The sequence below is a fragment of the Mytilus trossulus genome, chromosome 13 (assembly GCF_036588685.1).
Source record: "Mytilus trossulus isolate FHL-02 chromosome 13, PNRI_Mtr1.1.1.hap1, whole genome shotgun sequence".
Taxonomy (NCBI): domain Eukaryota; kingdom Metazoa; phylum Mollusca; class Bivalvia; order Mytilida; family Mytilidae; genus Mytilus; species Mytilus trossulus.
The window spans coordinates 30,116,082-30,129,145 of NC_086385.1; the positions used below are offsets into that span (position 1 = coordinate 30,116,082).

Sequence of the window (13,064 nt, forward strand, 5' to 3'; positions counted from 1 at the left end):
AACCTTGTTTTAACTAGACAGACACGCTTATTTCGGATTAAAGTCATACTAGCTAACCCACAAACGTAGAAAACATCCCACTTTGAAAGAGAAAACTTTGCTCATACTCGACGTCTGCTTGTTAGGGAGCCAGCAAGACTAAGCCTCGTTTTAGTTGTGCTGGAGATCGTACCACAAGCTTTACGACAATGACTACGTTTGGCAAAGAAGGAGAGCTATGATATGACTAAAGTTTCACACAAGGACAGATTTCAAATTGGAATTTTTGTTTATCAAATAAAAGGACATATTAAAACTCAAACCTAATGAACTTTTCTGATAATTTATGATTTACATTTTGCTCGCTACAACCAGTGGTTACGTTTTTTTTGTCTCGGAATATCCTCTTGGCAAACAGATAAATATCAAATTATATAAACATTTAATAGCGTAGGTGGAATTATTTGTTAATATGTGTGATCTTATATTGTTTTCCTTGTGGCATGAAGAATTAAAATATTACATATACTTTCATAAAAAACAAACTTAGTGCAAATTTTCGTTGGAACCACTGCATAACCGCAGTCTTTGGATTGGAAATTTTCCTTTTTGATTTGACCACCCACCTATTTCAAAGAATTAAACACTACATAACTTGTATTTTTCAAACACATTTTTAAACATGTACATTGTTTATGTTAAAGTGAGAGATTACAAGCACCCACCCACGATCCCGAATAAATTGCAGGTTTATAAACAAACGATAAAATGCGGCTGTTGAAAATAAAGCTTGAACACGAACATCTTGCCTGACGTTCCGGAAATTTGTTCGTCCGGTACCGGTTATACCATTTCATTTCGTTATCGTAATATTGAATAAAAAGTCTTATGCGGGCGAACAAAGATACATGCTAGCATCTTCAGAACATTTATATATAACTGCTTGGCTAAATTCTTTTCCGTTTGGAAATAAGAGTGATGCTGTTTTGAGGTCATAAACGTTGTAATGGTACTCCGACTCAGGATTCAACCAATCAAATCTGTACATCTCTACGAACAGGTCCATAGACTATTTAGTGTAAAGCTTTATGTATACCTTTTTAATCAATTGACCGACTTCTAAAATCATTTGATAATTTATTTTCATCTTAATTATAATGAGGCAAAACCCGAAACTTATAGATAATTAGTTTACATATTAATGCTGCTCAGCTCTACTATTTCGTTTTAATAGATTTTTTTTACTGGTAAGGATTTTGAAAGCATCATAAGCAGTTTTGAAGTTAATCAAGCAACTGAGAGTATTTTCAAAGTGAGGACTACTTTTCTTAATCCTAAGATTTTCCGTGCATTGTTTAGTGAATAGCCGTGTTCTTTTTATAAATATATATTTGACCAAGGTTTCATCTATAAATCGTCCACTTTTGCATTTTAATGCAATTCTCTGAGATTTATTCCCCTTTATTTTAAAGCGAGGCATTTTAAAGTAAAGGGTGAGTCTGAATGTTAGTCCGTTTGTCTTTTTACTCTTTCTCTGTCCAACGTTTGCATACGCAACTTCACCAGAACCGATTTCAGTACAAAACTATGTTAAGCTTTCACAGAATCTTACTCCCTTGAGGTACGTTTGGAAAATTTATTCATTTTTTTTTTATCTGAATGACCAAAGGGGTGACAAAGACAATTACTTTGTAACATTAAATGCCATTGTGCAGCTCATATTTCTCTCTTCCAAATATTTTTAGGGTTTCCCAGCAGAGTTCATACATTGTATCTATAACGCATTGACATGACTTGTATTCTCGTCATGAAGATTAATCAATTTGCCACTGGACGTTAAACATCGTGATACATGTTTTAACAGCAAGCATCACTAAACCTACGTGTTTTAAAGTACAGATTGAACTGTTTCAGTGTGTTCGTTAATGAATCTTTTGCACATGCTATCAATTCTTTAAATACCAGACAATGTGTATTTTCAATTGTTTACGACCGCTGAAAAATATTGACAGTCTATCATGTATCTTCCAATGTACATGTTTAGTAATTGCACCTAAGATAACTACTTTATAGACACATAGAGAATCAACACAATGCGTTGATTTTAAGAGAAGGTCTTCTCGATAGTTTGTCCACAAAAAAAACCTAAATATTTAAGAACGTTTGACATAAGAACTCGATTTTCAAAATGGATACACTTTTAAAATTTCAGTTGCCTACAAATATATTTAAAATGAGCCATGCAATGTTTGAACTGTATGTTGTATATAGTTGTTAAAAAAATAAGCTTTTCTGTTTTAATAGTGTTTTCGAACACGTTTGTCACGCTGAATACATAAGTGACCGTTTTAGTATTTTTTTGCAGTATGTAAAAAAATTTCCAAAATTACATGTAAAAAAAATGGATGCATCAAAATACGTTTCAGAGTAATCTGAATCACAAAGACGTTTGAATGATCAACCAGCTTACAGTGGCGTTCCTGCATTTTGTGCCGTATTATCTAAATTCGTTCTTTCTCGCAACTCTGTATATAAAAATATATGATATAACTGCCAATGTGACATCTCTATTAACTTTCAAGGCCAAATGAAAACGATGTGAACAATTTACATCATCATACGGCCTTCAACAATGAGAAAAAAACTCCTAAATGAAAGCTATAAAAGATTTTAATGTGACACAATAGAAAACAATTCCATGTAGAAAACTATCAGCACAATTTATATACCGTAATCGAGCTTGTATGGGTTGGGCTGGCACATTGTCAGCACCCTTTTTCGCCACGAAATGTCAAGTAAAAAACCCAACTTTTAATAACTTTTGGAAAATGTGTAATGAAACTATAATTCATGCAAAACGTGATTTGATAGAGTAAACTTTCATTTGTGCGTTTCCAATGTATAATACAAAAACTAAATGATTGTCCTTCGATGTAGTACTGAACTTGTTTGACAAAGAAAATGAACTTTGATTTACACACTTGTTTAAATTATAAGCATATTTCAATAAATTTAGACACAAAAATTTAGATTGGTATGCCCTTTGTGATGAATATTTTTATCAGTTCGATACTAGGTGCGGTTATAATAATAGATCTTATTGAATTCTGTCTCACAAATGATATATATTACTATGCATAATTAAGTCTAATGTTAAAATTGCATTTTATATTAAATTTTCATATTAAAGCCACAATTGAATTAAAAAGGGTGTATTACTAAGGGATGTTTCTTTTAATATTTTATTAAATTAAAGTAAATAATATATAGTTGTTTCACATTTATATTTTTAGCTAACTGCATACATGTGTATATCAATTTTACTGTCCTCCGACCCTTGAAAGTAAAATCATTAGAGCATGTATTTAAGCAGGAAACATAATACATATGTAAGGGTCCATTTTTGATAGCTTAACATCTATTTTGAATGAACCGTTTTGTACTGAATGACAGGTCATTGAAGATATTTAATTAAAGAATTTTGTGAAATTCTGAATTTTCAATTCATAAAACAGTCTTAGGACTTCCATTTTAATTTGAAATAAATCTAGGGACAGGTACTGTGCACCAACGCATAATGTAATAAAACTAAGGTCATATCATCTCTTTACAACTTCAAAGGGGCAGGGCTATTGCCATGTAAAGCCGTTTAATTATCAGTGATCTAATCGCGTGAGATCTCGTGAGAATGTTTACAAATACTACTGTTACAGTTTTAAATGGGTATCAATTAGGTTGATCTATTGTTCAAACAAATTTCTTAACTTTCAAAGTTTTGTAATCGAATACACCTTTTGTCAAACGAAGTGTTAACATATAAAAAGATTAAAAGACGTTTCTTTTCTTCTTACACAAGTGGTACCAAGTAAAATTTAGCGAAACTGTCAAATTAGAAAACTCTGTTTGTTTCAATGGTTATGATTTCTTAATACATTTAGACAGATCTGCCTTTATCAAAGGGGTCTGTACATTTTTACCAGTTTTGAACAAGCGTATTGACGCAAAATTTCAAGGTGCATGAACTAAATAAACTAAAAAATTCTTGAAGGCTTCTTTCAATATTAGATATTTCAAATCAGGTATTTACAAAGGGCAATAAGTGGAAATGCTGTCTGCAAATTAAGTTTCAGACATTTTAAATGGACAACGTTTGGCTATGTTCGTTTTGTGGGACAATGTTTTGGTGCGCGCGCCGTCATGACGTCATAGACTAGTCATTTCACCATAAGTTTTATTTTTTTACAGAAAAGGCCCATATAACAATAAAATTCCCCGCTAACAGCCTCAAACCTCAAATAGTTTTCAAATGGGGTTACAACTTAAAAAAAGAGTAAAAATGGACAAAAATATAAAATATAGAGAATAGTGATGTGCAAAAATAAATAGAATAGACTAAAAGTATGAAGAATAAAAGAAATGAAGTCTTTATTTACATATCAAAAGAAAAAGATTAAATTTTAACAATAAATTATGGTATGCATTATATCTATAATTCACATCTAACAAAAGTATACGAGATTTTTTCTGACATTTATGAAAGGAGAAGCAGTTTGCTTGGTCAGTTTATGTGCAAAATTGTAAACATACATACATTATTTACATTTACTCTAAGGAAAGAGTTTTGTCAGGAGTTGGAAAAGACTAAAGACCATACGATTTTTTTGTATTCAATTCGAAATCTGTATGATCTATATTAGAAGTGGGTATACAATAAGTCAAAAACTTGTAAAAAATGCCACTGAACATGCTGTAGGTTTTTGAGGACTTCTCTCGACTAAGATATTATATTATGGGATACATATGTTACATTTGAAACAAAATGTCAATTGAAAAAAAAGGAAATAAAACAAGAGGGGAGAAGAAACCCCAGTAATGAAAAGTATTGTTCGTCGCGTAGTTGACTGAAATCAGAGACACACACACACACACACACACACATTGTTTTCAATATAATCGAATGTAATGCGACTGCCATAAAAGTGAGAGATTGATCTAGCTATAACACGAAGTTTTATCCCCGGCACATTTTCTAATTGCGGTAATGCCTGTTCTAAGCCAGGAATTTGACAGTTGTTTTCTATTTGGTTGATGTATTTGAGCTTTTGATTTTGCTATTTGATAAGGGATTTTCCGTTTTGAATTTTCGGTATTATTTGTTATTTTACATTTCATTTTTCATCTTTGACTTTCTTAATGTGTTCTAATCATTCCTGGTACATGTAATTCGAAAAGGCATGATTTAATTCACTCGGCCAATAATGCTGTTAATTGAAATGTAAAGTGCCCGGATGTTTGGATATGTAAAGTGCCCGGATGTTTGGATGAAGACTAAGTGTTCGAATAGTACGTAGTCATAGTATATGTCTTGACTAGGGTTTTGTTTTATGTTTTATATTTTGAATTTTCAGCTAAAAATAATTATAACCTTTACAAAGTACAAATAATTCACTTATTTTTTGTCAATCTGGATAAGTTGACCTTTGACAATTTCAATTCAAGGTTGTGCAATAAATGCTCCGCATAAATTATAAAACCGAACTGTGTGTGATTTACCAATGATTGCCTCGAATCGAACTTTTAAGAATGAAATAAATGGCTGTATTCTTGATATCCAATGTTTTGTTTTGCCATGTACACATATGGATCGAAAGTATCAAAACTTGCAATGTCTACTTAAAAAAAGAGACTTAAAGTTCTAAAGAAATCTTGAATAAAATTTGATAAATGTACATACCCTTTGATAAATCTAAAAGAGTTCAAATTATTGAAAAAAATATTTCGAAAACTTTGATTTATCATAAAATATATTGTGAGGATTATTATACCGCGCTGCAGTTATTTTGCATACATTTCTTTCTCAAATATTTAACTTTTAAAGGTAAATTTAATTTACATATATAATTCCAGACAAAACTAATTGAAAATATTATTTTGAAATTTATAAATTTCAATCAGAAAAAAGGAAATAGGTGAATTGTAGCAATACATTTTTGTTCAACAAGTGTAACGGCCCCTTTCATGCATATTAAAAGTATGACAATTTAAGATTTAAATGCCTCTTTTTATCTGATTTAAACGATCTCTCAAAAACACTTTTAATAAATTTCTGATTGATGTTTAACCATTTTGTAAATATTTCTACTTAATGATAAATTTTTGCATAATTTTAACTTTCTGGAAGAATTTTATAATTTTCATAGTACTTCGAAAAATAACCCTAGTCACCTTTTTAATGAAATATACATTTGACATAACGTTTGAAGATTTTATAATTGTGGGTTTTAATGTTGTAAAGATGAGCGCAATTGTTTTAAGATGAAATATAATTAATAGAGAATTAGAACATTATATATTTTGTCTGCGGTTGATATTTATACTTTCTGATTAGTCTAGTTATCATATATTTTTAACGAGGTTAATAAAAAAAAGTTCAATCGTTAATTTAAGTTAAACGATACAAACTTAAACAAAGATCACGTTTTTTCAAAGTCTAAAAAATAAGTATCCATAAAAAGTATCATTGGCTAATACGTAGTTGTGCTTTTCTCGTTTTTTTTTAGAATTCACGGGAATTTGAAAAAATGCAAATCACCAAATGATTCTTATGTAAACTATTAGATACATGGCAAATCCTTTTTTCACTGTGATTACAAATAATTAGTGCGTACATTTCATTAACCGTGTGTCAACTCAAGGTAATTGGTGCGTTTCTTTTCATTAACAGTGTGAGTACATAGTCCAGTCTGTTATCATTTTGTAAGCGCTAGATGGACGAAGGCAAAAATTTATTTCTACCATTAATGATATGCAAATTAGTAATGAATATTCAAATTAGCTGTACTTACCACCACAAACCAATTATATTCGCTGGAAACAGTAGGAAAAAATATAACAGTACCAATATTCGTTGTACTTGCATGTTAAGGTCAAAAATCCTGTTTGAAATTTTTTGCACTAGTTTTTTAAATAACGTTATCAAACGTACATTGAAATTGATTTCAGTTGTAAAATAGACGCATTTCCGGAAAGATTCCGCCCTCTTAATGAGTGTTCTTCTAGGATGACTTAGTACTTTCCAATAATAACTGATTTGCATAGAGAAGTTGTAGATGAATGTTACGAAATACAAACAAAAAACTTAATAACACTGTCTGACTATTTTGAATCCAATTATGTTAGTCAAAACACATCAACTGTATGCCAAATTTATCTGGAAATACCAAATTCACATATTTTCGAATGTCTGATCCACATATTTTATCTCCTTAATTTACCACTTTTTTATTTATTATTACCAAAAACCATAATAATAACTGAGCAGTCATATCCGTTGATGACATACGGGTACTTTCTCATTGTAATCCTGTGCACTGTAATTATATTGTACAATATTAATACCCATCATTTCTCCTTGACCGCATCATAAAGTATCCTTCCGAGGAACAAATCCACAAATTCATCCCTTTCACCGCACGGATCACTCAGCCTGAAAGAGTACAGGTAAGAGTACAAATACAGAATTTAATGGTAGATCGGTAAGATTAGTTTCACATTCGAATAAAATATGTAAATAATTTAATAAGGAGAGTGCATTCTTAAAATACAACAATAATGTATTGTCAAGTCATAGAAAAGTGAGGCTGATAATATGTACTGTCCAGTCACTATTATATGACATTGTTCAATACAGCAACAAGGTTTTGTCAAGTCGTAGAACAATGAAGCTATAATTCAAACTGTCCAGTTTGGGGATCTTATATAAACCAACCAATGTTTGTTTCACATTCGAATAAAATATGTAAATAATTTAATAAGGAGAGTGCATTCTTAAAAATACAACAATAATGTATTGTCAAGTCATAGAAAGTGGAGGCTGACAATGTATACTGTCCAGTTTTATGACCCTATAACATAAAGCAATAAAGTATTGTCAAGTTATAGAAAGTGGAGGCTCACAATATATACTGTCCAGTTTTATGACCCTACATAATAAAGCAAGAAGGTATTGTCAAGTTATAGATATTGGAGGCTGACAATGTATACTGTCCAGTTTTATGACCCTATAAAATAAAGCAATAAAGTATTGTCAAGTTATAGAAAGTGGAGGCTCACAATATATACTGTCCAGTTTTATGACCCTACATAATAAAGCAAGAAGGTATTGTCAAGTTATAGATAGTGGAGGCTGACAATATATACTGTCCAGATTACGGTGCATTACGTTTGCGCGCATTACCATTACATTTGCGCGCAAAAATCATTACGTTTGCGCGCAGCTTTTGATTACATTTGCGCGCATTTGTTTGACAGGTAAACTCATGTAAAATACAGATAATAATACTTATTTATTCACTAAATTGTTCTATTTTTACAAGTATAAGTATCCCTTTCGTTAGTATTAGTCCCCAGCTAACCAACGAGGAGGTAGAAGTGGGATTTAGTAGATATAGGAAGATGTGGTATGAGTGCCAAAGAGACAACTCTCCATCCAAATAACAATTTATAAAAGTAACAACAAGCTATTAAGGGTTCCAAAATTACTAGTGTAAAACCATGCAAGCGGAAAAAACAACGGTCTAATCTATTTAAAAAACGAGTTACGATAAACACGTATAAATTACATAAACAAACGACAGCTACTGTACATCAGATTCCTGACCTAGTGTAGGTGCAGACATTTGCAGTGGGATTGAACGTTTTAATGGTACCATCCCCTTATCCCTTCTACTGAAAAAAAAAGTATAACATCACAACATAGAAAACACACGATATATGGCTTAACTAATAAAAAAACGTAAATTAACACACTATTAACTTATAAATTTGATCCCTAGTTTCTTAATTTTGCGCAACCAACTTTGGCTTAAATGAAAACGGCAGCATTATATTCTAGTATTTGGAAACATAGATCTAAATGCATTGTACATTGCGATTTTAAAGTCAATATGTTCGATCCTTGGTTTAAACATAATGTTTCTGTATGTACACAACGAAGGTATCATGTTGAGCTAATCGGTGTAAATTTTCTCAATTTGGATGGTAAGAGAGCAAATCTGTACATAATGTCCCAAAATAAATCCACGAAAAGTGTAAAGTTGTTCAAAATATTGTGGACAGTAACTGAATGAAAAGTTATTATTTAATTTGAATTTATATTTTTACCTGAATTTATACCTGTAAAATGAATGCGCGCAAATGTAATCAAAAGCTGCGCGCAAACGTAAAACATTTTAATCCCCAAATGCGCGCAAACGTAGTGCGCCCCCAGATTATGACCCTATATAATAAAGCAATAAGGTATTGTCAAGTTTCTTGAAATAGAGGCTGACAATATACACTGTCCAGTTTTATGACCCTATATAATAAAGTAATAAGGTGTTGTCAAGTTACAGAAAAATGAAGTGGATAATTCATACTGAAAAGTGAAGCCAACATTTCATACTGTCTAGGTTTTTGATTCTAGGCAATGCATCATCTAGGTATTGGGAAGCCATATAAAAAGGAAGCTGATAAGTTTTACTGACTACGATTTGATCATATACAATACAGTTATATAAATATAAAATATTACCTAGTCAAAGAAAAGTGAAGCTGATAAGTTATAAGGTCTAGTTATACGACACTTTACAATTCAGAAATAAAGTTACGTCAAGTCAAGGAAAAGTGAACTCACCACTTATACTCGCCCGTTTTGTGATCCCACACAATTTAGCAATAAGATGTCAAGTCAATGGAATCTGCAGCTGATCATTAACGCTAATATGATCCTATTCTATACACCGTTAATTATTTTGTTAAGTCATAGAAAAATGAAGCTGATAATTCATACTGTCCAGTAATATGAATCTATACAATACAGCTTTCAGGTATTGTTAAATCATAGCAAAGAAAAGCTTACAGTTTATACTGAACATCGCAGGCCACTATATATACTGTTCAGTTTGTGGTCCTATATATTACAACAACAATGTATAATCAGGTCGTAGAAAGGTTAAGGAGTAAAATTTTACTCTTCATTTTTTTATCCTATAAAAACAATAAGGCATTTTCAAGGCTGGGAAAAGTGATGCTGACAATTTATACTGTCCTGTTTTGTGATCCTATTCAATACAGCCCTGTTTTGTGATCGTATTCAATACAACAATGACACATGTATATTGAGTGAGCTAACAGTTTTTACTTTGGTTTCAGTTATATATAGACTATAATTGGTATGAGATCACCACGTAGTTTCAGGATCAAATATTTTGGAAACCAAAAAAAATAAACTGATTACCCTTGCTAAGCAGCGGTGTTTATCCTAGGCTTTAATAGAGTTTATTTAGTCATGAGAATGTAAGACAATATTGACTGCTGTACCCCTTTTTGACATTTTATACCTATATCATCTGTTTGCTTTGTTTCACTCATTGTTGTCAATATAATGGAATTGTATGTGACTGTCACACAGGTGACATATCTACCTAGCTATAAACCTTGGTTTACTGCAACATTTTGTACATTAGAAAATGCATGTACCCAGTCAAAGATATGATAGTTCTTATCCAATCGTTTTATGGGTTTGTGCTTTTAATTTTGCCATTTGATATGTGACTTTCCGTTTTGAATTTTCCTGTGAGTTTGGTATTTTCAGTTTTTTATCTTTTGGTTTTTGTTCATAAATCAGGCCGTTAGTTTTTATGTCGTTTAAATTGTTTTACAATAGCTATTTACAAGCCCTTTGTAGCTTGTTGTGCAATATGTGCTTTGCTCAATGGTTATGGTCTTACGGTAGCTATAATAGTTGCTTACTCTTACGTCATTTGGTCTGTGGTGGAGAGTTGATTCATTGGCAATCCTACCACTTTTGTGTATATTTACTTTTATTCCATCTTTTGTTAAGGCATTTTCAAGTCTGAGAAAAGTGATGCTGACAATTTATACTGTCCTGTTTTGTGATCCAATGCAATACAGTCATGTTTTGTGATCCTATTCAATATAACAATGACACATGTATATTGAGTGAGCTAACAGTTTTTACTTTGGTTTTACTTATATACAGACTATAATTGGAATGAAATCACCACGTAGTTTCAGGATCAAATATTATGGAAACCAAAAAATAAACTGATTACCCTTGCTAAGCACACACATTGTTGTCAATATAATGGAATTATATGCGACTGTCATACAGGCGACATATCTAGCTTGCTATAAACTTTGGTTTAATGCAACATTTTGTACACCAGAAAATGCCTGTCACAAGTCAGACATATGATTGTTCTTATCCAATCGTTTTATGGGTTTGCGCTTTTGATTTTGCCATTTGATATGTGACTTTCCGTTTTTAATTTCCTCTGAGATTAGTTTTTATAGTTTTTCACCTTTTAGATTTTGTTCATAAATTCGGCCATTAGTTTTTATGTCGTTTGAATTGTTCAGTTAATTCATTGGCAATCCTACCACATTTTTGTATATTAACTTTCGTTCAATCTTTTGTTTGTGATGGTGTTTCAGTTGTACTTTAGTTTTCAAAGTGGTGCTTTGTTGGCTGCTATGCTTGCCTTATCATGATTGTATTTTTTTTTGACAACGATGTTATTGGTTAGTTTGCTTTATTGTATATTACCCTATTTTATTCGTTTTGTTGCAAAACCAAAATTTGGCAGACTCGTCAGCAGTTTTCTGTTGTTATATATGTATGTTTAGAGAAGTTGGTGTTTTATTGTCGGTGTTTGGTGTATTTTGTCCCAGGTTAGGGGGAGGGTTGGGATCCTACCTACATGTCTTACCCCGCCACATTATTTATGTATGTGTCTGTCCGATGTCAGGAGCCTGTAATTCAGTGGTTGTCGTTTCTGTATGTGTTACATATTTGTTTTTCGTTATTTGTTTTTATATAAATAAAGCCGTTAGTTTTCTCGTTTGAATTGTTTTACATTGTCTTATATGGGTCTTTTATATCTGACTATGCGGTATGGGCTTCTTTACTCATTGTTGAAGGCCGTGCGGTAACCTACAGTTGTTAATGTCTGTGTAATTTTGGTCTCTTGTGGACAGTTGCCTCATTGGCAATCATACCAAAATTTTTTTTTATATCTTTTAATTTATTTTCCACTTTAACACATTCGCGATCGTCGACGAGTTAGAGCTTGATATGTTGCACTGATACCTGTCAATAATTGAATACTGTATCATAACCTTTTTTTGGTAACTTTCTTGCCCAACATCTCTTTTCCCTTTCTGTATCAATGAAAGTATTTAATCTTTTGACAATGAAATCATATATTATTCTACACTGTCATATCGCCAAATTTTGATATAATGATCGCCTGGAAACTTAATCTTTGAAGGATTCTTATCAGTAGCTATTTTATCAATAATACATTTTCAGCCTTACCAATGGTAAATTTATTCCAAAATACATTAGAAAGTTGCTTAAAAAACATGACAGTATACATTTATTTATCATTGACATAAATTCTTAACAAAACGCCCAAATGATACATTTTTGTATTTTTTCTTTGTTTTTTAAATACTTTAAATATTCTAATGAAATCAGCCCGATACCACCACTTCCAAAAATATACTATTCTAATTAGGTTCATGTGATATACTAAAAATGAAAATATAAACTACACCTTATACATTTTAAACGTCTGCATTTCTCAATTAACCTTCATCTTGAACAGTTGCAAGCAAAGAAGGACTTGAAACAATTGCCAAGTCCATCTAAGGTCATATTTGCAAACCATAATTTCAATATAATCAATGAATTTACAAAATCATGTCAGTGACGAAGTATTGACTATAAAAAAAGTCAGATAACAAAAATGCTGAGTTCCAAGGAAAGTTTAAAACGAAATAAATTCCCTAAGCAATAGGCAAGATCAAAAGTTCAAACATATTAAAGAAATGGACAACTGTGATATTCCTCACTTGGTACAGACATTTTCTGATGTGAACATGGTAGGTAAAATGATAGTCCCGGAGACTGACAGTGATGATTATGATTATATAAACAAGCAATTATAATGCCTTATTCGAATGGTTTTCATCTGACACTGATACTCTTATATTTGATACTATATTAATTGGCCGTTGAA

General features: G+C 31.5%; 1 protein-coding gene across 2 annotated transcripts in view; it reads right to left on the reverse strand.

The window, feature by feature from the left end:
• The window catches only part of LOC134694725 (protein Wnt-6-like), a 70,645-nt gene that overhangs the window by 17,141 nt on the left and 40,440 nt on the right, over positions 1–13,064 (reverse strand). For both annotated transcript variants that reach the window (XM_063555764.1, XM_063555765.1), the window contains exon 2: positions 6,825–7,465. In XM_063555764.1, the coding sequence (XP_063411834.1) occupies positions 6,825–7,075 (251 nt within the window). In that variant the 5' untranslated portion in view covers positions 7,076–7,465. The remainder of the gene's footprint in view (positions 1–6,824; positions 7,466–13,064) is intronic.